The following is a 26166-nucleotide window of genomic DNA, read 5'->3' as shown; positions in this document are numbered from 1 at the left end:
GTAATCTCCCATTCATATATTAGCCAGCTCTAATTCTGTAATTGTTTTAAGGTGATCCAAGGTTAGCTCCCACCTAGTTGCCAATTATATGGACAATCTTAGAGCTAAATTTTACTTTCTTTTATTCAATCTAGTATTTTTAAGGAAAGATTCTACAGGACTAGTTGAATTGTTAAAAGAAGGAATACTGATTACCTAATGCAGATGGACAAAAAGACCTTTGAAGATCTCTCTCTCGCACACACACATATACACATACACACACACAGAGTCTCCATGACATAAGTACAATATTAGAAAGGCAAGTAGAGTTTCTAACTTTAAGTATATGTATAAATACATAAGGTAGCCTAATGTAGCATTTAAGATTAACTTCTTCACATGGTTGTACTTTAGATATCAATGATATGTAACAACTGTTATCATCAGCTACTCAATTACTACATACTACTTCCATGCTCCTTCTATTTATTGAGAGAGAGAGAATGAGAGAGAAATATAGTATTAAAGTAAGGCTCAAATTGACTCATATTCGTAAATAAAAATGTTCCAATTTGGACTAGACAGTGTTTACCTCTGTTCTAGTCCTATAGTTCTGTTCAAAAGGAACATCTCCTTCATGAGGCCCATTAAAATTAACTAAAATATATTTTAGTTGATTGTCTGTAGGAGACATGTTTGATGATGGCCCCCTATATTTTTACATTCTATCTTTTCCTATCTATTTGGTCTCTTCACTATTAGCTCATGTTCTAGTCTTATAATCAATTATGCATTTTTCATTTTTCATTTTATTCAAATATCTTGTAGGCAAGCTGATGTTATACACCAAAATAATCAGCAAGAGCTTGTTAATTTATACTTGGCTAAAATAGTCTGCATGTGTCACCATCTTTTTATTTATAATCCTGTTTTCTCTTCTTTCCATAATAGATAATAAAATAATCTTTTTGACAAATATTGTATTTATTTAAACAGTGCCTCTGTTGTTTCAATAGTATCTTTGCAACAGAAAGGATGCAGACACTCAGTATGTGAAACTCTTATAACAAATTATATTTCATATTTCTTGGCCCCATGTAGTTTCCCTCACAAAACTTCACTTTGATTTAGTATCCTGATTTTATAGATTCATTTCTGTTAATATACTGTAGTTGTTTTAAAATCAGATAAGGGAGACTCCATCTTTTCTACTTATTTAGATTTATATATTATTGCATTATAGTTTTCCTGGGCTTAAAGCTATATAAATAATCATGTATCAGAATAGAACGCTGTTTAGTGATTCTGAAGCAGAGAAAATATTAATTGTGGAAATTCAGCAGCTTGAGACTGAAGTGAATCCACCTAAAGGATCGGAGACTAGCACCAAGCTTTTCAGTCACAATTAATGCAACCTTCTGGTCATTAACTACAACCTTCTGGTCCTGACTCTCTGCTGGTCTATTTTAGGATGTTGTGAGATTGCAACATTTTCTGTGTCATATGTGATACTGTAGGATTGATTCTAAGAGATGTTTTGGGCAAACAAACAAATAAAATAAAACCAGTATCATGAGAAATTTTTTAAAATGCTTAATACCCTTTTGGAAGCAAGATAATGCATGTTCAGAGTAGCATGCTGGAGGATTTTATATGGATGCCATGTTTAGATCCACTTGAAGTAACACAAATTAGGTAAATTCTGTGAGCAGTTACTGTGTGTGGATGTCCATGTCATTTCTAAATCTACAGAATACAACTAAGATAGGACTAAAAAAATAACTTCTAGGTTTTGCAGATGACCTCTTACTGAAGTATAGGATGCTCTCTAGAAATGTATAATATATACAGTATCTTTTATATCAACTTCATAAGAATTTCAGAACTGTTCCTGGACTATGTTAGAGTAGCCCTTAAGTCAAGAGTATTCAAATTTCAGAATGCTTTACAGAATAAATACCAGTCCAAAATCATTTTAGCAGTAAATATACTGGCTGTTCGTCTTTGCACCATTTATTCTGCAGTTGTTCCATTTCCTTTAGAATTCTGGTAGTCCGTATGTTTAATATGGTTAAATGCTTGTAGTAAAAAAAATGGCATGACATAGATTCAGTAGGTGACTCAACCTGCAATTGTGTAACTAATTACCTGGGATTAAGACCTATTGAAATAAGTATGAATTCTTTCTTAATAAATAGAAGCCTAGAGTTGGAAGTGGCCATTCAGGCTATTAAGTCCACATTCTTATCCATGCAGAAATCCAAAATAAGGCATTCTTGACAGAGATTCTTTAGTACAGGGTTGCCTTATAATATACTGCACAGATACAATTAAAATAAAACAAAAATCTCTTTTTACTTAAACAAATGCTGTTGCTCAAAGAAAAATACAGAGTATTTCATTAAGCAAAATTAGTTTTGATTCTAAAACTATTTGCTATACAAACAGTGAAAACTGTTCTGATGACCTGGTCAATTATATTTAATGATGTTGCTACAATGGGATGAACCTGTTCAGAGTTCCAGACAACCAACAAAGAATTTTTCCTGTGATCTTCAGTTCTGCCTCCTTCCCAGTGGTCAGGTCTTGTCCCGAGCAATCAGTTAGCATTTCATGAACAAACAGAGGTTAATTCTTTGTTAGACTGACCAAAGGCATTTCTTATACATGGAACAGTATGCTATACTTTACATTAGCTTAATATAATATACTTTAATGTAAAGTATACTTCATATTAGCTTAATATAATAAGAGTTTATCTTTTCAACAAGACTGTTCAATCACTGCCTTTTTTCAGAGCAATTTTTAATAATATATTTCTCAGATATATATATACTACTAAAACTCTCATGTCTATAACCTTCAACTGGGTGAACGGTGCATCATAGGGCAACAATTTTTGAACCAAGGTATCTCAAATGGGCTAACTTACAGAATGCATCCAAAATCCAGGACCCATTACTCCCATGGGATTGAAATTTGTGAAATTTGTGGCTGCTTCAGCACTGCTGTGTTGCTGCACTGCCACAGTCAGCCCAGGTCAGATGATCATCATGGGTGTATCCCCAACCTCTTTCCCACCTCTCTCTGTCCCCTGCACCGAATCGGCTGGTGGCAAGGGCTGATGGATGAGTGGCAATTGGCTGCTTTCAAAACGAGGCAGAGATTTGAAATCTCTTAATGATGGTGGGCATTGAGGAAAGGATGAAGGAGTGACTTGGATGCCTTCTTGCAAGGTAGGGTTGGCTGGGGGGTGCTGGTGGTGGAGGGGTGAGCCCTCTTCCTCTCATGGCAGAAGGGGCCCTTCAGGACACACCAGAATGAGGAGCAGGGGTACAGTTTTCCTCGCAGTCCATAGCTCCCTTTGTTCCACCTCCCCCCAGCAAAATGGAAGGCAAGTTCCCTGGGTCAGCCTATATTACAGTATATGTAGGTAGGTAGGTAGATAGGGAGGAAGGGAGGAAGAGAGGAAGGAGGGAAGGAAGATTTCTGATGCTCCCTGCCAGCTTCCCACAAGCAGAGTCAATGGGGAAGCCAGAAGCAAGTCATAAGTCACCCCCACTCCCACTGGTCTTTTGCCCTTGGTCATTTTATTTCTCTGTTGAGGTAAGGAAATATCTCTGAAATGATGACCCAGTGGGTCATGGGTTATCTAGTGATCAACTAAAAAAGGAACTAGAGAGCCACAGTGGTATAGTGGGTAAGGTATTGGAGCAGCAGTGAGGGTTACTGCCTGTAACCCACTTTTAGCCTGGAAGTCACTGGGTGACTTTGGGCCTGTTATTCTCTCTCAGCCCAACCTTCCACACAGGATTGCTATTGTGGAGAAATATAGGAAGAGGGAACCCTATGTACACTCCCTTGCACAGTAAAAAAGCTGGAATATTAGTCTAACAAATAAGGAACAATCCAATCACTTTGCAATAAGTAGTTTTCCTGTAGATATTTAACTACTAACTATTTTCATAATAGCATTCAATGGATATCCAAGGAGGCAGCCATGTTTATGGCAATTGCCCCAAAGTCAGAAAGCACCTCACAACAAGTGTTATCTGGAAAAAGAAATTTATCTGCTTTGATTCTCTTCCCTACCAAAGAAATTTGCCCCAAAGTACTATTGAAACTAGTACAGTTAATGTTGAAACCAATCTAAAGGTAGCAAAACTGCTTTTGTACTTGAGTACAACGCAATTATTTCTTCAATCATGTATTTAATGCCAATGAAAAAAAAAAGGGAGGGGGCAAAATCCATGCATTTTTTGCACAATTGTGCTTCAGTTTTTTTTAACATATAGGGCCTCCAGTTTCGCACTCTTTAATAGTGTTTGAAGCTTTTAAGTTCTTGAACAAACATACATATTTGGTGGTGGTCTTATGAGATACAGAACCACTCTATAAAGGTTAAGGTTCTATAAGGGTTAAAATACAGCAAAATAGTATACATATCACTCCAGGATTATGAGTTCTTAATCAGGATTCAGGGATGGAGAGAAACAATCTTAAAGAATAACAAGCTGCCACCAAAAGCCATGTTGTACCATTATATGCAAATATTCTTAGACATAAATGGAAGTGGATTAGGATATGCAATCATAAGGTAGGAAACTGAAGTTTATTCATGCTTGGAAGTTTGACCTTATTCCTGGGCAGAGATTTCAAGTATATTCAGTGAGTGCCAGTCCTCATAGCTATTTTAGTCCATATGTTGAAATGATTTAGGGTTTTGCTGTGGGTGACAAGGTCATCAACCAGGCTCTGTTAAGTCTCTTACCCAGTTCAATTCAAATTTATTATTTATTCATTTAACTTGTTTATATGCACTTTTCAGGCTGAAACATCTCAAAGCAATTTCCAGTAAAAACAGCACAAAATACCCAATGAATAATGGATTGAAATAAAACCGTATTTTATTTGATGCATTTAATATAAAACAGTATTAAAACATCCATTAAAAAAAGAGGTGGGGAAAGCATTCATATTGGAAAGACCTGGGTGGAGTTTTCACCAGGCACCTGGGATGATAAAATTGTAGAGATGGGAATGCCTGCCAGCAAGCAGCCACCCCAGATGGCATTCAGCAATTCTCAGTATATGTAACAGGCAATCTAATCAGTGTCCCCAGGCCCAGGTTGTTTGGGCTATAACTTGTATGTTATAGCCAAAACCTTGATGCTAATTTGGTAGCTAATTGGCAGCCAGTGCAGTTGCTTCAACAAAGAGGTAACATATGCATGGGTAGGTGCCCCGCTCAATAACCTGGTTGTTGAAATAACTGCGACATTCTACCCCAGCTGCAGCCTCTGGACCTAAAGGAAAAATAGTCTCACAGAGTACATTACAATAAACTAAACATGAGATTACTAATGCATTAACAATTGCAACTAGGCTATCCCTGTCCAGAAAGGGTTACAGTTGGTATATCAATCATATTTGAGAGCCAGTCTGATGTTGTGGCTAAGGTGCTGGGCTAGAAACCAGGAGACTGTGAGTTCTAGTCCACCCTTAGGCATGAAAGCCGGCTGGGTGACTTTGGGGCAGTCACTCTTTCTCAGCCCAACCCACCTCACAGGTTGTAGGGAGAACAGGAGGTGGGAATATTAGGTATGTATGCTGCCTTGAGTTCATAAAAAATAAAGGCAGGATAAAATGAATGAATGAATGAATGAATGAATGGGCTGTTTTTACTGTTGCATCAATGGCTAGGAATGAATGAATGCATGCATTCCTAGCCATTGATGCAACTTGGGCTTCCAGTGGCAATGATCACTTTAAAAGTACCCTTCCAACTACATACCTGCTTTTTGGGAGGAAGTATAACTTGTTTAGCATGGGTAAATTCTTCAAATTCTGAACCCAGGAACAAAGTCTCCATATTCTGGGGATTCAGTCTCAGTTTTTTGCCCTTATCTAACCCTTCACTGCATCCAGACGCTTGTTCAGGATGTGCCAGTTTCTCATAATTCAGATTTTATAGAGTGAGTGTCATCCCCATATTGATGACACCTACTTCCCAAACTCCTAATGACTACCCCAAGTGGTTTCATATAGATGTTTAACACCATTGGTGACAAAATAATGCCCCATGCTACCCTACAGCATAGCTGCCAGAGTGCAGAAGTACTGACATTCGACACTGCTCTCTGAAACCATCCCTGCAAGTAGGAACAGAGCCACTGTAAAACAGTGGCCACAATCCTCAACTCACATGGATGGTCCTAGGAAAATATTGCATTCAACAGTATCAAAAATCACTGACAGATCAAGCTAGATGAACACTGTCACAGCCCATTTGTCTTTTTCCCACAGGAGATTATCAGGGCAATCATGCCTCAGTCTGTACTTAAACTTAACTGAAAAGGCTAAAGATAATCGGTATCCTTCAAGAGCATCTACTACAAGACAAGCACCTTGCACCCAAAAGGTATATTTGTGATTGGGTGGTAGTTAACCAAATCCTGTGGATATAGGTATGATATTGTTAGGAACAATCAGAAAGGCAGCTGAGCCCACAGCTGGAATGTGAGTGGGGCAAGAGGCTCAGAAGAGATCCTCCCTAGTTTCTGGGCTGTAAAGGGGATGGAGGGAGAGAAGTACTTTCAGACTTGAAAGATTCTGTTAATGTAGCTTTACAATAAAGTAGAATTAGTTCATCTGGTCATGTTTCCTGTCTGATCTACTTAGTAAGGCTGACAGCTGGATAGCTACAAGAATCTTGTCTTTCAATCTGATAATTCTTTTTCAATTTTATTCCATATAATTAAATGAGATAGTATATTGGATATCTGAATATATACTATTTCAAAAGCAGAGTTCATCTTCAGACACACACAAGCAATTTTATCCTGAGTACCTTTACTCTTTGAGGGCTCCAACTGTGGGTTTTGTGAGAGCTCTGCTGGATGGCTACTTGGGGGCCACAAAGTGAGGTCTTTTTTTTTTTTTTTTTCTTTTTTTGCAGTTATTACCATGCAACAGGTATAGTTATATGCATCATGGTGTGTCTGGCTGGCTCCATAGAGGGATTTACCAGTTGCAGTCTAGCTAATTCCTAGCCTGCTTCATTTCATGGAACAATAATTGAATTCAGTAAATAAGTGTGTTGCAAAGTATGTAAACTACACTTTCTCTATTTGGGACTATCACTGCTAATGAGTTAGCTAAGATCCCACAGGCATTTCTTTTGTAACTAGCATTTGGCATCAGCAGGATTATGCAGCTAATGACTAGACTAGTAGGGATTGAATAATAGACTGTTTGCCTACTTGTTTTAAATAGTTCTGCCTAGGAAAATTCTAAAACTAATTTATCAGTTTTCAGATATTTAAATACATCTCAGAATCAATATTTCTGCTTACAGTTGAACCTAAAACAAGTTTTTGTGCAAATCCCATTCATTGCAGCAGACTTAGGTGGGATAAACTCTCAAAGGACTGTCTGTTATTTATTTCCTGTATTTCTAGGACATTTTTGGTTGTTTTTTTAAATTCAAATGTAGAATAAAATAAAGCATATTGCTTCATAAAGCAGCAGTAACCATGTATATATGAAACAAAAATTAAGTTTAAAATTTGGCTGAAAAGTCAATTCAGCAGAAGGCAAAACCTCATGATAAAAAGATAAAAAGTTTCCCAGCTAAAGTAGATAAGACAAAGAACTTGCTTAAAATAGGGCAGGGAGGAAGCCAAAATATATCTTAAGTGGGAGGAAGCCTTATGAATACAGGATCACTTTACTGACAGTTACATATCTTTTAATCTTGCCTGCAACCACATCAGGTAGTTTGCCAAGGGGAAAAGTAATAGATTCTTTGGAGCTAAAGTCATGGGTCTCTATAGTCTGTATGGTCTGAACTAAACTTTGAAAGCCAGATCCCAGATCCAAATCTATAATGAACTTAACTGGAACAACCTCCACTGTTGAACAGTCATAGCATTTGTTTCTCTTCCCTGGCAGCACCCAGGTATCTTCAGATATATTGCAGCTCTTGTATTTCTCAGCCAACCTGCTCTGACCAAGAATTAAGAGATCTATAGTTCAGTGCTTCTAAATAGCAACCACTTGGAGAAGTTAAATCCTTTGCTTTAATCAGCTGAACAAACAGAAGGAAACACATACCTTACAGTCAACCACCTTAATTTTTTTTTTCTGCACTTGTGACTGACTTACTCCTGTGTCAGGTATTAAAGAACAGAATATGGCAGTTAATTATGTGATATAGGGCACCCAAAAACATATATGACAGATCACACACTTGGTTTGCAGGAGAGAAATAAGAGATCAGACCAGTAGGGAATACTCACTTTATTTTTGACCTGTGTCACTTCCACATGCATTCAATCACTCATAAATCATTTTAGTGCATAAAATATTGCTGGGACAATCTGCTGAGTCACCTTTGGTTCATGGACTGAGCCTCAGTCTCTCCAGCCCAGTAACTACTACACAATGATAGTCCATGAAGTAAGAAAATCAAAGAAAAATCTGCATTTTTTTAACCTCCAAAGGTTGGTGTTTCTAATAATCCTATTAATGTAAAATCCACATATAAAGTTTAGTAACTGATTTACCTATCATATTATACAATAATATAGCCCTCTATATTTCTCCACTCCTCTAATATTAATTATTGAAGGGTGTGAGGAATACTTATTTTGGATGTTTATATCTGCTGGTAAAGACACAGCTGCTGGAGACACAATTTGCTGTATAATAAATTGATATTCAAATCCATATATAGTAGAGATTTTACCAAAGTACAATAGGATATTAATATGTTAATAAATCATATTTTATTGTCATTTTGAGAAATTTGCTTTTACCCATCAACTATAATGCAACTTTGTTTCTTTCCAGCTAAAATGTATTCTTTGCTAAATTTCTATTACAGAAAGCAAGGTTAACTTCACTTCCAGGTTAGATAATGAAATTGAAATATAGGGCATTGAATTGACCAATTCAGCTAGTTTACATTACTATCAAGCCACACGGCTTGTGCTGTCAAGCCATCCTTATTCTGTTGTTCTTCTACTCAGGTCTGACCCTTCAGCTTTTAAAACATTTTTGTACTGGGCTTTTACTTAATATTCTAACAACTGGGAAAACCTATTTTCAGCAATATATATAGTAACATTCAAGAGCATTGCACTCTACAAGAACTTTCAAATTGCAGACTATTTCTTAGGCTTATAATTGTATTGATTGCAGCTGCTCCAGTGCATGTAATTGGGAAGAAAAGGAGCTACAGATAATACAGGTATCTGATAGTTTTTAAAAAGAACACATTAGAAAATACTTTCCCTTGCTTTAGGACTAGGGCATCTGGCAGAAAGTGAGGATACTGTATTTATTTATGAAATATATATATGATTTCATAAATAAATATGTATGAAATCAATACAAATATGATTCATTTGTGTGTGTGTGTATATATATATATATATATATTTACAAATGAATCATATTTCAGTCTCCTGCAGTGATAAACCATATTACATAACTTGCTGTTTCCAAATTTCAGCCTCCAAGGCAACAAATCAAATGTAAAAATTTATCTATCTAGCTGGCCAATTATAACAGAACAGGACAATATTAAAAAAATAAACAGGGAGAGGTGCTTAAAAATAATCAAAAGCCAGTCAGAACAAGTCTAGATCAAATTCGCAGACAATCTAACCTCCCTAGGGTAGATATTCCACTGGGTGCTGCTTTCTGCACATCAGATTTGCCCTTTACAGATACCTCTGATAAAGATAGTAAAATTTGTCCAGATGCATATGTTTAGCACTAGGCTGTGCAGTGCTTTAGTTCTGAAGGAAAAAAGCTGATGATAGGCATGCACATAACACCTGTCTACACCTCTTTAAAGCAACAACATCTTTGCAACAGCACTTTCCCAGAAAAACATGCATTGGGTTTAAGGAGCAGCAGATAAGTTCTGAATGTGTGCCCTCACCTGCTTTGAAACATCTTTCTGCCTTTGAACCCTAAGCACTGCACAGCTGTATTTAGAAGTCCTTCAGATTGCTAAAGGCTGCTTAAAGCTTTAGAGATATGAGCCAACCTTTGAACTACGCTCAGAAAAAAATATCCTATAAAGTACACACCATTTGTAACATTGCTGATGCTTTTTTTCTAAACTTTATTTCTGAACACTCTTCAACAACAGCTGAACATAAATGATATTGTAACAATGGGAATTGATAACCACATATATTACTCTGGTTAATTTTGGTCACCTTCTCCAGGAAGAAGCATAGCCAAGGCAAGACTTAGAAAACGTTTGTTTGTTTGTTTGTTTGTTTGTTTGTATTTCAAATTTGTCACTGCCCATCTCACTGCAGAGTGACACTGGGCGGGTTAATTTCTGGGCATAGCTATCACCTGATCCATGAGGAACCCAGCTGAGACATGAATAGACTTAATATTTCAGAAAGTGGAATGGACTAAACAATGAACTTGATATTTCAGAAAGTGTGCTAACCCATCCAGAACAGACTGTACCTGTTATCCTAGATTTGTTGATCTACCAGGTATTGAATCTGTCTTGTCTTAATTACATTTCAATTTGTTAGCCTAATTTCAATCTGTCACTGTGTCCAGATTATGGTTCCGCCATCATCACCTTGTCAACTGCTGATTATAAGAGACAGAGCTGCCTCTGTCATCAATGTATTGATGAAATCAATGCCAAACTGTCCCAGAAGCATAATGTACATTTTAAAAAGCATATGAGACAAAGCATAACTCTGAGGAACTCCATAGACTGTTTCTGTCCCCAAACCAGGTCAAACTCAGGTCAGAAAAGCTTCAAATAATAAGCTTCATCCCAAAAACCCTTGACCTGCAGTCACTTGTTCTGTTATTTTAAAGAGGAAAATTGAAAACTGGCCAATACTAGTTAAACAGATTTAATGAACAGTGAACATACAATAACTTTTCCTAAAGAAATTGAAACCCATACATTTTCATTTATGTTATTCAAATGGCATGAAAATAAAGATTCCTTAAGTTGAATTTGACTTCTAGTGAATTTCTTAGCAATCCTTCAGAAGTGGTTTGCCTTTGCCACTTTGTGGAAGGATTTCTTGATTTCCCAGTCTAGCCCACAGTCCTGGGAAGTCCTTGTAATCCCCTATCTACACAGTTTTCAGATTTCACCCTCTAGTTTTTTTCAAAATTAGCCAGGTTGGCAAAGGGCTGACAGCTGGAACTGAGCCCTTACCCATACTTCACTCTTATCAGCCAGGATAGATGCAGCTTATCAAAGAATATCTACATTTGGCTTGTTCCTTGTCCATATTCTTTGGCCGAATTATAAGAAACTTACCTACCCATATTTGACATTTGGTCGCCACAATCACTACCCTCCAATCTGCTTTTGATGTGGATCCATGCTGGAGCAGATATGAGCAATTTTATCAGCAAAATGTGTGTCAGATTCATCCACAGTCTGCTAATATTTACTGCTAGTCTAAGTAATAATAAATAGCATTGAGGGCTTCAGAAAATCTAAAGCTCAGAATAGAATGATAAAAACTGATTGCTGCAGAATTTGTATTTTGGTTAAAAAAAAAAAAAAGGAACAACATCCCGGACTATTTATTGTGTAAAGTTTTGCTGGTCTCATAAAGCTTCTAAGTTGATATATATCAATAAATGTCAACAGGCATTTGTGAATTGTGGCTAAATGTTTATTTTACATTCACATTATAATGCTACTTAAACTCTAAGCCATTTTTTCCAGATGATTCTTGTAAACTGGATGTTAAATTGTTTCTTTTCCTCCAAGGAAAAGACAGAGTTTCAGCAGGCTCAAGGTGAGCAGAGAACTTGCAATCTCCAGCAACAGATCTGGGCACGTTCATTGCCTCTGCCTCCCTCCAACTGCCTTCACTACAGCCATGACCCCTGCTGGCACATGTGCTGATGTGGCCCAGGAACAAGGCTAGTCCAGTTCCTCACCAAGCAAGATCCAGAATGTGAGTTCAGTGGCCTGGCCAAGCTGCAAAAAGGGGGAGAAGCCACTGTGAAAATGCTTGTTGCTAAGTATGTTCTCTGCATCAGCTGGCACAGTAATTTTCTCTTTCTTTGATTTTACTGAGATAAAATTTTATTTTATAAATATAAAATATAAAATAATTTTATTTTATAAATTATTAAAATTTTATTTTAATAATAAACTCTCTATTTGCTTTGGCTGCAGCAAGCCAAGGATATCCAGCATTGTGTGTTTCTCCATATCTCTAAGAATTTCTTTGTAAAATTTTACATGTAACTTAGGATAGGAACAAGTAAATATTATAGGTAGTCTTGGCTGCTGGAACAGTAGAGTCAAGGCTGAAGAGAGATGGCTAACCAGCTAAACATTAGTTTTTGCCTATGGATATTAGTTCTGTGCTAAGTCCAAAGGAATAAGAAAAGGTTAAATACGTTTTTACAATGGTCCTGGTAAAAGCTCTCAGACTGTGAATCTCTTAGCACTCAGGCTGGTTTGGTGTAAAGAATCTTAAGGAGAATCAGCCGATAACAAGAGTGTTGTTTATTCAGTTGTCATTCTGTAAATGCAATTGCCCCCTCACGGTAGCAGGGAACAGCTGCTCTGCTGGTAAAGACCAGGCATATCATCACCACCTAATAATAGCAAAAGCTTGACCAAATCCACTTGCTGATTGCAGTTTGTCAGCTTAGGAGTTATGGCAAAAATCCTGAACTATGAAAAAAAAGTATACCTTTCTAACTGATGATTTTCCATGGAGTAGATAAGCTATTAATAGCTGGCAAAGGAACATTGTAAGAAGGAAATACAAGGCAAAGATTATCTTAAAAAAAGAAGAGATGATCAGATCTCAGTATTGGTGAGTTAAGAATTTGGAAAGATGTATTCAAAAGGCCTGCTAAAAGGCAAGTTAATTAATGACTGCTAGTCTTGATAGCTACCATCTAAAGAATTAAAGGCAGTGTGCCCTAAGCATCAATGGCTAGGGAACAGTTATAATACAGCGGTGGCTCTCTTATTCAGCTTGTAAGTTTCCAGAGTGTATGTGGCCAACTACATATGATAGAATACTTGACTGAGACAGCCTACAGATCCATCAGGGCTCTTTGTGTCTCCTTATGTTCACTTGGTTTCAGCATTTCAGATCAAATTTGTTTGGAATATTTGTTAAAAATCAAATGTATGATATTGGGCATAATCTGGTAAAGAGCAAATTGACATTAAAGAAACAGTAAATATAATATGGGGCATGATGACAAGCAAGTATACATTTATATCCAGCACTGAGAGATGCTTCAGAGATTTCCAAGGAGGAATAGACCACTGCCTCCTGTGGAGACATCTGTAGTCCTCTAAATCTGCCTGATGATGGGAAAAGTTACCACATTGACAATGCTGAACTAAGGTTCAGTTGCTAGTCAGTTTGTTGTATTTTCTATATGAAATTGGGGGCAGGGAGATCTTGGTCTTCAACCCAGGAAGCAAATTATACTTGTGTAAGATACATGGGATAGCCCTTATGAAATTTACAAACTAGAATGTAATACAATGTTAATATTATGCTTATTGATTGATTTAGTTGCACAGACAAAACTATGCTATTTCTTTTATATCTTTTATCTCTTTCTTTCTTTGTACTATATCTAGTACCTTTAAAATTGAGAGGAAGAACTGGAATAATATGTGATATATGATCCCATGCATGCATTCTGATATGATACAAACTTGTGTAAATATAATCTATACTTTTGTTAAAATTATGGACTAATAATCAAGCTTCACTAAATTCCATCTGCACATTTCAAAGGATTTGCACATCCTAAGGACTAAGGACCAATGAATTTTAAAAATATAAGAAGAAAGTTTAAACAAAACTTTTAAACAATTTACATTTTTTGTGGTTCACATACATACCTTATGAATTCTGCACTTGATGTAGAATAACCTTTATTTTTCTCTTTCTGCATTTTTTCCATCAGAAATATTTCTGATGTATCATGTTAGACCACAAAGAATTAAATCACTAATAATTAAATCTGAAACAGCAATGAAGAAAATAGTTGCAGGCACCTCTCTAGGGATATGCACAAAACAGAAAATGTGTTCTATCTTGAAGTCAAAACAAAGATACTGTATTTTGGATGTTTTGCACATTCATGGTGGGCTGCGCTTCAGCAGAACTGAAACCTGGAATATTTTGGTTGCTCCTAGTTTTGGCCAAAACAAAATCCAGAGTGGTCTTATGATGCAAGTAGGGCAAGGTCCACCTTGCACTTTCTTTTCCACATAGTGTATATTGGGATGCCACCTGTTCTTCCCAGCACCTTCCTTCTATCTTCTCTTAGCTATCACCACATACTTCTACTGCCAATGTCCTTGACTTTTCCTGCTTTCCCTGTCTCTCCCCTCCAAACCCTTTTGCTAGAATGTGTATGCTTTACTCCATGCCTTGACTAGAGCAAACATGAATGTCTTGGTTCAGGCATAGACAGTCTGAAACTGGATGTTCCATTCATGGAACTTTTTTCACATCCCTATATTTTTCTTCAAGAAAGAGCAAAATAATTGTGCAATAGAATAACCAAAAAGGCATTACTATGATTTGGGAGGGCCTCTCTATTTTCATGAGAGCTAAAATGATGTAACAGAGTCAAAATAGAAGTGAATACATAAATACATCCATTCACTAAAATGATATTTAACATCCTAGGCTGGTTTCTCTTCAGGTGGCTCCTGGGCAAAGCCCCTTCCTATTCTCTCATTTCTTTGACCAGGACATTGTTGCCATATTTTCTTGGTTCCTCAATAAAACTTGTAGTATTGATCTCACCTTTCTGAATCATCACTATGATTTCAGACTTTCCAATAATAAAACTTCCCATGGCCTTTGGAAGCTGCACTTGACTGTACTTACTTCTTCTGACTTTTTTAGCAATGGTTCAGATTGATCTGAATCCACTGGGGAGTAGCAGCCCTGTTGAAGTCAACCACTAATTCCCTAATCCCACTCTAGGATGATACATTTAACCCCAAGGTTCTGAATAAAGCCACAGATAGACTCCATGGCTAATAATATAAATTATGGATGTCCAGGCAACTGAGAGAAGTGGCTTTACAGTGGTAAGGGGTCAGAATGTGGTTTGGTGCACTCTGAACTCCCAACCATATTAAACTGTAATAATAACAGGAAATAAATACTGCAGAAAATAGTATTTTCTGGTGTTAGTATTCAGGCCAATTGTAGATAGCAATCTTATAGAACACATTGGAGTACAGTATTATTCTATTTATGTCTTACAGCAGCTCTGTAAGAAATATTTAGTTAAGAGAGAAAAGGATTTGCACAACATCATCTGGAAAATGACTTGCATAGCATCTGCAGCTAGCATCTGCAGGTTAAGAAAGGATATCTCCTGTATCTAGGCGAATCCATTTAATTTTTGGAGAAAAGAAGGCATCTCAGCTAATACATGGACTGTTCAAATGAAAGAAACTCTAGTTAGTGTCAAATCCCATTGACTGATTGTTGGTATGCACCTGGTGCATGTATAGTTAGTAGTTTGGGGTGCTTTAGTATTTCAGATCAGAATCTGTGAACTATGGGAAGAATTACTCCAAATACTTTTCTTTCCTCCCAATGTAGATATCAGAAATATATTAGAAGCGGAAAAAAGTACTCAAGCAACAGCCTGAATGCAGGGAGGCAAGGTACACCAGGAAGCAGTTCAGCTCTCCTGTCCTGTGTGTTAGGGATCAGTCTGGCTCTTCAGATTCAGAAGCTAAAGAGCTTGACCAAGCTGAGCATTTCCAGGCACCCCCAGGAATTAGCTGAAGAGAGGGCACCTGAGGAGATACAGGAGCTGCCTGAGTCAGAGCCCAGGCTAAGCAAGTTTCTGAGCCCAGCATTGCATCACAAATTACGAAAAGAAGAGCAAAGGAAATTAAGCCACCTACCTGAAAGAAAAAACTGCAACTCATCCATTTAGTCAAGCTGTTAGTCAGGGCTATATAAAAGAGATGGCCTGCTCTCCAGCTGGAGGCAGGATTTATAAAAGTTGAAATAAGGGCATGGCTAGGTGTGTTGAAATATTGGCTAAAGTTCATTTCCAACCTCAAGGCCTGACACAGTTAACATTAATTGATAAATATCATTCTTCTTGGAAACTCCAAATTGAGAAAAAATATGTATTTTTTTTTTCAAGCCCATGGGACAAAATCAGATAATGGTGGTGCCTAAGCAATCCTTAATATAGAATTACATTAAGAATATAGTAAACTCTCACCTAGGCTACAAATGGACCATAGAAATGCACACTTCAAAACAGCATTGTACCTAGACCAACTTGCAAACAATAAATTTTGGTGAAAATTTACATAACTACAATTCAATATTATACCATCAGCTGAGCCAGAGGGAAAATTTCCTAAATTTCCATATGCATATGCCCTTGTTAATATGGCAATATTGAAACACAAACTCATATTCTGTTATATTATAATTGCTGTCAAGACATATGCCACGAGCTCTTAATGCTTCTAACTCTATTTCTGGGACAGAGTAAAGAATTTTATGTGCAATTTTTACTAGCAGATAAGGAAGTTTTATTTTATCTGGGTTGCTGACCTGTAATGAAGAATTTGAATATAAATGAGATGCTGCAGCTCTTGTGACTGGCTCTTTTTGTATGCTCTTGTTGGATCACCTGGAACCATGAACTGGAAGAATTCTATTCTTGGATACTCCTGAACCTGAGATTTCTCTGTCCAGACCTTTTTGCTAAGCAAGCTCTTGTGCCCATTTTCTATGCAGAAAGCTTTGGGTTTGCAGCATGTTTTGTGTTACTTTGATACAAGATTTACAATTATAATAAATATACTAAGTTCATTATCAGAAGCTGGTTGTATATGTATAATGGGCAGCATAGAACACTATTCAATTTCCTTTTATTAATAGGCTGTATTTAACTCAATTGCTTTATATGTGAAGTAGGCAGATATGGATGGAGAGGGAAAGGCTGCTGGACCATCCTTCACCCTTAAAACAGTCCTTCAGATGAGATGCAAGTTTCAGGATTTCCTTAGTATCATGTCAATTTCTGCACCTTACTGTGGTTGAAATATCTGCCTAATGTCACTATCACAAAAATAGGCAATCTGTGTCCTGTGTATTGCATGCCTTCCTCCATATCCTATTTTCAGCCCCCAGCATCTTGAAATAGTGCCGCTGAAAATCAGAAGTATGCAGTTTCAGCTTTTTTTTTTTTAAGGGTGGGAATGAGATATTTTTGGGAGGTAAACTGTTCTCAGTTCCACCTTAAAACTACCAACCTTCCCCATATAGCCCACAATTGCTTCACCAAAATTTGGCTTTCTTCTTTCTAGTTTGGGAGCTCAATTTCAGGTCTTTGTTAACATTTTTTAAAGGTAGAGGTAGAAAGGTTGGCTTTGTGGTTCCATTCCTCCTCTTAAGCTTCGCAAAAGGGGGAAAAAAATCAATTTGAAAATGGGCTTCATCCCTTCGAGTTATGTTACCACAACACTAGAAAATGGGGAGGCTGAGTTGTGGTGCTAAGTTCCTCAACCATTGCCCAAACTTGCTGGGTCAGAAAGGTAGCCAGTGCCATTTGCAGAGTTGCTTAGTTTAGTTTAGTTTAGTTTAGTTTAGGTTTAGTTTATGTGTGTGTGTATGTTTATACGTGCATGTGTATATGCACGTGTTTATACATGTATGTGTGTATATGTTTGTGTATGTTTATATGTATATGTTTATGTGTATATGTATATCTGTGTGTATATATGTTTATGTGTATGTTTGTGTGTATATGTCTGTGTGAATGTATGCATGTATGTGTATGTATGCGTATGTACTGTGTGTGTGTGTGTGTGTGTGTATACAGTATGTGTATGTATATATCCCTCATGATTAAACCCCCTTGGACCTTTTTTCATCACCATGTTATTTGTGAATCTTTCTAATGACAAGTTCAAAGCTGTATGCTATCATGGATGCTGATGTTGTCATCTTACTGAGCCTACACACACACACACACACACACACACACACCCCTATGCCACTTGGGCACATACTGTCCCCTATTAACAGAACCTGTTTCTGTTCTGATAGGGCTCTGTAGTCACTGAATCTGAAAGAAATCAATTTCTTATGAGGTCTTTATTAGTCAGGCCCTGCAACGGTAGACACTGAAGTACAAATGTCAAGAGAAAGCCCTCCAACACGACCTGATGTTATTAGGGATTCACCATTTTTTGAATATGATCTAGATGCTGATTTTAAAAAGTTCGTACTTTCATTTCTCAAAAAAAATGAAAACCTGTATCAAGTTATTTGTATCATGAATGTTTGGCAATTAAGAACAATTGGTTTGTTTCCTATTTCTGTAAATGTGTCAGACAACAAACATTAAAATCATAAATACAACATTATTCTTTATCCAATGAACAAATTAGCAATTGTGGGATATCCTGACAAATTTGGACCTTGAAGAATGTAATCTCTCCTGGAAGTTATCAGTGTACTAGCCATGAAATAAATTTGAAGAAATATATCCAGGAAGCTCTATGTGACATAGAACTTCCTTACCACAATGATCAGATAGGGAGAAGAGAGAATTATCCAGTCTGGACTAGACTAACCAATTAATGAGGACCGGATAGTAGAGAAATGTTAAAGCAATCTGGATCTTTTAAAACATTTCAAACATTTTTAATCTATATGAAAGTTGACTTAAATTTGGGGGCTATATAGAAACAATGTAAGTTTGCAACTCAATTTTTTCAATGAATGATATTGCTTTGGAATGGAAGTAGAGTCTAAACAGGGATTTTCTTCTTCTGGTGTCAGAAAAATATAAATGAAGAAAAGTTGCTAGGCCACACATGCTAAACTAGCCATTCACCCATCAACCTCCCTAAACTGAAAGGAAAGATCAATTTAATCAATTTAAGAACTGTGTTTGGCTGTAACTATCACAGTTCTCTTCTTGATCAGGAACCTTGTACAATTCAGGTTTTCAGTCATGAGAAAACTGTAATTGCACTCACTTGGCCATCTTTATAATCTCCTTTATACCATCTGCTTAATTCAGGCAGTCAGGATGCAGACCACGGAAGATCAATGCACATATACTGGGTTTACACATCTGGTTAACTAAAAGAGCTAATTAATACAAATGCACCTGCTTGTGGCCACTGGCTCCTCTCCCTCAGTGGTATGGCTAGATTCCTTAGTAGGATCTGGCCAGAAATATTCCTTCTCCTGAGTTTGGATTTCACACTTAACTGTAAACAAACTGCAGACATATGGTTTGCAGGTCACACAGTCGGGGCAAGGAGCCAGAAGCTGTGAATGGGTAAATTCACATTAACAAAATTTCTACAAATGTTCCCATAGCTTTTCTGTTCTTAGATTTCATAGAGCTATTAATGAACTGCTTTATCTGTTTACCCTTACTAATATGAATTTTCACACCATTTTGATAATCAGCATTGTAATATTCTATACTCAACTGATTCTTTGCATGCATGTATGTATATATGGATCACATTTTAGTCAGTGTACAAACAATATACCTTTGGAAACTATAAATCAAAGAGTTTTTACAATAAAAAAACAAGCATCCTTACCTGTTTAGTGTTGTCTTTAAGCAGCCTTTGATATGTTTATTTGTAACTTCTTCCTGAAGGTTATTATCCTCCAATGATGATGCTGTTTCTTTTTCATGGCAAATCAAAATATAATTTTTATGGTTGTTGTTTGACCAAAATATTCCCACAGATGTCTCATATCGTATGCAAAATTCAACCTTAGCACCTTCTTTCTGATAAGGAGGAACCAATGAAATCTTGAATAAGAACTGGTCAGTCTCACCATCAGAAGAATTTGGCACATAATCTGCTAAGATGTCATAATAGGTTAGCCAGTTGTCCAAAGACATTCGAACATAGACCAACTTCTCAAAGGATACATTCAGAACACGAATTATGCCCTTCATGCATGTTATCCCTGGAAGAAACTCTACAAACTCTAGACATACTTTATGTGCACGCACATTTTGCAAAAGTTCTTCTTGTGTGGTGGGAATTAGAAACAGTGGAGTTAAATAGAATTCCTCCACAGGCAAAACTTCATCTTCTAAATCATCATTAGGCACTGTAGTTGGAACTTCCCAGCTATCAAACTCCTTAACAGATACAAGATCAAAACCAAACGCATCAGCAAATGAAACTTTTCTTGCAATAGTTGAGGGGACTTCAGCTTCTATTTCTTCAGAAGATTCTGAATTCCGCCTTCGGGGACCAGGGGAGAAACGATGCTGATGTGTAGCTTTAACATCTTCTTCTTCTGAGAAACAATCACTTAAAGTAGGAACTTCTAATAAGTTCTCCTTACCAATAGGACCAGGTTCTTCAAAAGACTCCATTGGGTTCTCTGATATAAACTGAAAGGGAGCAGTCTGTGTAGTGGCAGCTGATATTTGAGACTCTGTGATTTGAAACAAGGATTACTATTACAGTTGACATTGCAAAAGGAACCCTGGCCTATTAATAGGAGCAATGGCTTGTTAAATATGTTAGGCCATTATGCTGGTCTGTGACAGTAATAAAGACTTGACATGATATGTTAGGCCACTGTCTAAAGGCCAGTAAAGAGAGACTATTGCAAAGAAAATTACAGTTTGAAGATATTTCTCCTGTGGTTAATTGGAAGGTCTGAACCTTTGTCATTATTAATGCCATGAGATAGTAATTATTCACATAATATGACAAACAACAGATGGAAAACCAAAAGCACAAAAGTAAAAGCATAGACTGCCACATTGGAATATTGATCAAAGCTTGCTAATGATTTCTACATGGATGATATTTCTATTTGTGTCCAAATAGAAAGGAAACAAAATGGGCAATCTGACCTTCCATGCATGTGAATATTTGATTTTAAAGCAGGGAGTCAATATTTACCATTGGTGACCCATGCCAATGAACACTGAACATGCATAATTTAGAATAAGAATAATAATGTATTTTATATATTTTGAGAAGACAGCAACAGACAGCAAATGCCGCCTCTGCAAAGAAGGTGAAGAAACAGTGGACCACCTAGTTATCTGCTGCAAGAAGATCACACAGAATTGCTACAAACAACGGCATGACAAAGTAGCAACAATGGTGCATTGGCATATCTGCCAGAAATACCATTTGCCTGGAAGCAAGAACAGTTGGGAGCACAAAACAGACAAAGGAATAGAAAATGAAGAAGCTAAAGTACTCTGGGACTTTAGAATTTAAACAGACAAGCACCTGCCAGACTTAACAATTATTGATAAGAAACACAAAAAAGTCTGGAAGTAGACATTGCAATATCTGGAGACAGCAGAATAGAAAAGAAAGAACTGAAAAAAAAAAATCACAAAATAAAAAGACCTGCAAATAGAAATAGAATGACTGTGGCAAAAGGAAGCAAAGATAGTATCAATAGCAATAGGCTCCTTGGGTGCAATCCCAAAACATCTGGAGTACCACTTGAAGATTATCAGCATGGCCAAAATCACCATCAGTCAATTGCAAAAAGCACATTTACTTGGAGCAGCTTACATCCTATGACAATACCTTTAACACCATCAAACAACAACTGCCTATCTCAGGGCCCTGGGAAGGATTTGATAGGTGATAAAAATGTCAAATCCAGTCTAAGCATCTGGCTGACTGTGCAATCAACAATAATATATTTGAAAGATATTAACAGGTTTCAATCCAGTTTCTAAGTAACTAAATTCAAATCTTCATAAACTAGTTTTTAGAAATGTGGAAGTTGCTATAAACTATTATAATGTATTAATGGTGCAAAGTCAACAGTACTACACAAGAAGTGAAACCATCTCCATAGAAGATGTTACAGATAAAATAAACAGCAATTACCTGATTAATCATAGTAATTCCCAGAATAGTTGTAGCTCGGCAAAATGGGCAGGGAAAAGTTAGAGAAAAGGAGGAGGAGAAGAGGATTATTGCAAAGTTACATTGCAGAAACATTTTAGGTGATAGGAGTGTTCAGATGGGCGGCTTATCAGTGGCTAAGCTGATGAGTTGGTACTATGTTCACATGATTATTGCACTATGCCCAATAATTGATTAGTGACAGCTATGAAGAACAGGTTGCTTCATAAGATGCCCAGGGCAAGTGAGGATTAAGGCACACATCAATGCTTAGTTGTGCTTTCTGACTTCTGCTTGATACTCTTCTTATCTAAAAGTATGCTGCATTAGAAAGCTGGAGACCAGCAATTTCACAAACTGGAAAGACTGTACTACCGTCCATGGAATTGGATGGGCCACACGTCTAGAGCTTTGGGAGCTGTAAATGCTGTGCTCAAGAGGGCAGACAAAAACTACCAGGGCCATCTCCTCAACCAGTACTAGGCCATTGAAGAGGAGAAGAGAGTGCCCATTGCGTTATTTGATTCATGAAGTGAACGAAGAAAAACAAGAATGGAAGGACGAAGTTAAAGTAGCCAGATATAAACCCATACCAGAACCTTGCTGTAATAATGGGTTGTGAAGAAGTTCCAAGCAAATGTGAAACACAGAGTTCATCAGCTTGGTGATATGATAGAGGTGCCAACTACAAAATGCAAGTGCATTCATATTAGAACTTCATTGATTGACTTCCAGGTTAAGAGGTGTTAAGAGTCTGAGATTGTGCTAAAAATCAGTAACACAATACTTTTTACTGTCAGAGCTGTGGCTGGTGAGATTTTACCATCTTTTAAAGTGTATTTTTGGATATATGTAATTATTCTCATATTCCAAAAGGGAAATTGCAAGTGATAGTCAGACAATATCATTTTTATTACTGCATATAAATCACATCCAGTTATTCCATCTAAGCTGTAATTCAGGGGTTATTTTGCAAACCTCAAAGAATGATCTTTAACAATAATTATCACAATTAACCATTTTTTTAAAAAAAATGATTCTAGACCGTTGATACTATTTGCATGGCTTTTGTTTCATAAGAAGCCTTGTGTTATCGTATTTTAAAACTGCATGGTTATTGTTGATATAACTTAATTGATATTATATCAATCAACTTTTTCTATAACCTTCACATGTAAAGTGTATTTGCATTTATTAAAAACAAGCTTGTCATTATAATGTGAAGAGATGGATTTTGCATCTTCTGTTTTGATAGGAAGAAAATATAGGATGGAGATATTATATTTGTGTGTATATATATATATATATATATATATATATATATATACATACATACACACACACACACACACATATACAAATATACATACATACATACACACACACACACACTCTACAAATATTTGTGTAGAATTTAAAAAATGCTTATTCATAATGTGGAGGACCATATTTTGTCTTCTGAAAAAAAAAGATTTTGATAAATCTTCTACAAATAGGATTGCATTAGAGAGGAATCTTACTTTAGAATAATGAGGAATCTTACTTTAGAATAATTACATGTAAAACTGACCTATCTAATCTAGTTAAAGGTGTGTGGATTGAAAATATAAGTCACTGAGAAATAACAGGATTATTTATTTATTCTTTATTTTATTTATTCTTTATTGTTATATTCTTTATTTTATTTTATTTTATTATTTTTTTATTTATTTAATTCTACGCTGCCCAACTCCAGTCGACTCTGGATGGCTCACAGCATACAACAAGTCATCCGAATACTATGATGCAATAAAATATATAGCAATAAACTTGTTGAGGGCTTTTCCATAAACATCTGACTGGCCAACATAGGAAACAAGATATTGGAATAGGTAGTCTGATAAAGAAAGGCTATTCCTGTGTGCCTAGAGGGGAATGCAATATGATGGGATCATTACATTCTGGGTGGACTTTTGAATAAATTAAGATAAAACCATCTCCTCCTAATAAAGGGCTGCTATTGTCAAGCCAAAGTCTTGTATGCTTTAATATTTAGAAATTGTTAGTCTCAAAAATATATAAATGAAATAAGTAGTTATTTTTATTTCCAGAAGCTTTTCCTAGTAATAAAGAACACCATCTTTCACATAAATGTTGATTATGTGCCATCAAGTTGTTCTCAACACCTAGCAACCACATAAATTTTAACATAAATAAGTTGTTTTTTATTATTTTAAACACCCTTCCAATTCATCATTATAACTACCTTACCTTGAAGCTCACTCTTAAATGCAGATGTCATAATTCAATTAAGAATTTTTTTCCCAACCTGATGATACATTAGAAATGTCTGCAGAGATTTCTATTATCAAACTGAAGAAAATAGGCTTAGATCAATATCTACTGATCTTTTATATTAAAGAGACAGAGAGATAGTCATTATTAATGGGGTGTCCTGAAGGGATCAAAAAGTCAAGATGGCAGCCACAACCATGTGATTGAAGCCCTCTGATGCATGGAAAAAAGGGGGAAGACTTCATTCACCTTGTTGTAGCCACTGTCTCTTAATGTTTGGATGCCCTGCAGACAACCATGATTACTGCTGAAAATCTAAATGTTAAAAATATCCTTTTAACATTCAAACTACAATCTATTTTGCCTCATGCATTCATCACCCCACCTTTGAAAGTGCATCCTGCATTGTAGTTGGGCTGATAGCTGAACTCCAAAAAAGGAATTATATTTTGAATAGTTAGTTCAACTATCCCAATATTCAATTGTGTTATCATGGGTCAAAGACACTAAGAAACAGAATGTCAAATGAGCATATCAATCCAAAGTCTGCAATTCCTTTTGCCAATAAAATGTTTGAGGGGAGAGGAAGGTGAATGTGTGTGTGTGTGTGTGTAGATCATTCTTTTCTCACTATAAAGAAGGCAGGAGGTCTTTCCACCCCACCCCCCCAGCTAGTTTAGGAGTAGACAGACGAAATGCCAAGTGGCTGACATAAATAGCATCGGTTGCAGTCACACTGACTCCTATAAATAACGTCTTCCTCTTGTATTATTCTTCCTGATCTTATTTTGTTTGGAGGTAAAAGTTGATATTTAATTTCAGAAAAAACACATGATTCAATCTCCCAGTGAATATAATAGTTCATAATTCGGGGGGGGGGGAGGGGGCTAATTTGAATGTTTAACCCTCTGTGTTTTTTAAAAGAAAATGAGCATATTAGAAATAATTATTTTTTATTTGTCACAGTTTAGATGTTACATCAAACCCCAGTTCCTTCAGCACTGTACAAATCCATTATTACTTATAGTGTATGTACTATGTTTTATACTGTAACAATAATCTTAGAAAACTAGCAGCATAATAGAGATCATGATGATCATCACTATCATAATATTCAGTAAACGCTCATGGTTTCTAAGTTTTCTAGGGAAATAAAATGATCTTTACTTGGTCAAGAAAGATTATATATCAACACTATACACTAGGTAACCTGTTTGGAAAAGGCATTTCCACAAATGGGGCACTCTATTGACCAAGCATTTCTTTTAAGGCCATCTGCTGTTCCTCCCTTATCTACTGTCTTCGATAAAGAGAGTTGAGTCCAGCAAGTAAATGCAGGAGAGCATACTCTTTCATAGAAACTGTCCCCAAGCTCCCATTCCAATTTTGAATGACATTATTTCAACATGGTTTATCAGATGTTGTTACTGGATATGTAGATCAGATCCATATTCAATTTGTTAATCACAGAAGGGGCTGAATCCAGAAAGTCCTTTCTGAGAATAGAAACTATCTTCCATTAACAGAGATGAAAAAGAACTGCCACAGGACTTCTAAAAGATGGGAAATTGTTTTTCTTGTGAAAGCTTAATTTTAATCTATCCTTTAAAAAAATCCAAAATTGGATTTTTTTTCCTACTTGAATTTAAACATCAAAATGTATTCATTTTTGAAAGGATACATCCAATCAACAAGTGGCTGAACAAGTGAGACTGGATGGGAAAGAATAGACTCTATCTCAACCCTGCCAAGACTGAGTAGAACTAGAGGTTTTCCATCTTTGGGATAGGGTTGCACTTCCCTTCTCAAACCTATTGAACAATTTGGGAGTCCTCTTGGACTCATAGGTTCTACTCAAAGAGCAGTTAGCAACTGTGAACTAGAAGGTCTTTGCACGATCAACTTATGTGCCAGTTTGTGTGCATTCCTGGATCAGGAGACCGTGCTGTTATTCATGCCCT

The 26166-nt window shown here is 36.5% G+C and overlaps 1 protein-coding gene across 3 annotated transcripts in view; it reads right to left on the bottom strand.

Annotated features, from left to right (window-relative positions):
* The window catches only part of PPP1R3A (protein phosphatase 1 regulatory subunit 3A), a 57562-nt gene that overhangs the window by 9205 nt on the left and 22191 nt on the right, over window positions 1–26166 (bottom strand). Inside the window, exon 1 of one of the 3 annotated variants that reach the window (XM_007434094.3) lies at window positions 19622–20418. The exons of the other annotated variants lie outside the window; for them this stretch is intronic. Within the exon in view, the coding sequence (XP_007434156.1) occupies window positions 19622–20418 (797 nt within the window). Of the gene's footprint in view, window positions 1–19621; window positions 20419–26166 lie in introns of those variants that run through there. 3 annotated transcript variants of the gene reach the window in all.

The sequence above is a fragment of the Python bivittatus genome, unplaced genomic scaffold, assembly GCF_059951505.1.
Source record: "Python bivittatus isolate LINGU-HERP-01145 unplaced genomic scaffold, Pbiv_v1 ctg000330_np1212, whole genome shotgun sequence".
Classification (NCBI taxonomy): Eukaryota; Metazoa; Chordata; class Lepidosauria; order Squamata; family Pythonidae; genus Python; species Python bivittatus.
The sequence above is the reverse complement of the archived record's forward strand: the minus strand, read 5'-3'. Positions and strand labels throughout refer to the sequence as shown.